The 1,285-nt window shown below is 38.3% G+C and overlaps 1 protein-coding gene across 1 annotated transcript; it reads right to left on the reverse strand.

Moving 5' to 3' along the window:
- Positions 1-277: 277 nt before the first annotated feature.
- LOC139873357 (profilin-1) lies at positions 278-1,285 on the reverse strand. The gene is made up of 3 exons (XM_071861286.1): positions 1,151-1,285; positions 549-686; positions 278-412 (listed from the first exon to the last, which is right to left on the reverse strand). Exons 1-3 carry the CDS (start codon positions 1,277-1,279, stop codon positions 278-280), a joined length of 402 nt encoding a protein of 133 aa, XP_071717387.1. The 5' UTR covers positions 1,280-1,285.

A 1,285-nucleotide genomic window follows, 5' to 3' on the forward strand; every position in this document is an offset into this window, starting at 1 on the left:
ATGCCATATTGTTCATGATTATCAAAAGAACAAGACAATGGCACAAAATTAATAAGGAAACAAAAAGAAAACAACCCAGCTTTTGAATATGGACTATGGAGTAGCAAGTTATTGAAGATTCGGAGTCACTAAAACGATACACATAACGTGGGAGATAAAGAGGACTCAGAGATCATAACTCCAAATAAAAACAGTAAATAAAACCGTTTATCCTCGTATGAGAGACTATAGACACATAATAAAACTAGGTCATTTGATAGTTGAAGACGCATGATGATTACATGCCCTGATCAAGAAGATAATCACCCAACCTTTCGACAACCATGTTGCATTGACCTGGTGCCACCGGCTCATCATAGATGCCAAACACCATGGCTTGAGCTGTTTTCTTAATGCAGATACCTCCAGCTCCCTGAAATTTCAAACATGCTTTTAAGTATTCAAGCAGCTGGTTGCATAATGGGTCAAAACAACTACTTTTTTTTTACCTTGACCCATTCGACATATAAAAAATACAGAGAGTGGCGTATATATAATATATGTTATACCTTCTTTCCACGAATGACAGCACCAGATTCACCTTGGATCACCATGTACTTTGCACCAGCAAGGAATAAACCAGTAGGGGCAAGACCACCAGGCTCATTGAATTCCTTGATTATAGCATTAATCTCCTCGGGTTTAAACTACACAGTTTTTTAAGTAAAAAAAACAAAAGCAAAGTATGAATGACATCAAATCATTAAAACTATTTCTAACCCTGACTGTATCGTGCACCTTTTACTGAAAAGTGGGTTTTTGACTGTGACTGTATTTGACCTCCGTTAACACTAAATGTCAAATTTTTGTGTCAGATATTTGTGCGGTGATGTGGTAAAATCTGATTGGAAATTGGATGGAAAAAAAATTAAATAAATAACAAAAAAATATTAATAATAAATTATGATTAGTTGGTTAAATTCGTCACCCTTCCGTCAAAAAGTCGACTGACGCCCCTTTGTGTCAAACTTCGACGCCCCGTTAATGGCGTCTAGGGCGTCAAAGCCCATTACACCTCATGCCCTCATCTAACGGGTAAAATTGGCTCTGCGATGGATATAGTCTTAAATTGGGCCTTTTGTCTTATATTTGCTAGATTAGAAAAACAGACCTGAGGGAAGGAAGAGCTCTTAGCCCAAACGGTACCATCGGTACCGAAGATGGCGGCAGAGGAGAGGTGCTGACCGCTACCATCGATGTCACACATCAAATGGTCATCAACATATGTTTGCCACGACATTTTTCA

This window comes from Rutidosis leptorrhynchoides, chromosome 10, assembly GCF_046630445.1.
Source record: "Rutidosis leptorrhynchoides isolate AG116_Rl617_1_P2 chromosome 10, CSIRO_AGI_Rlap_v1, whole genome shotgun sequence".
Lineage (NCBI taxonomy): Eukaryota > Viridiplantae > Streptophyta > Magnoliopsida > Asterales > Asteraceae > Rutidosis > Rutidosis leptorrhynchoides.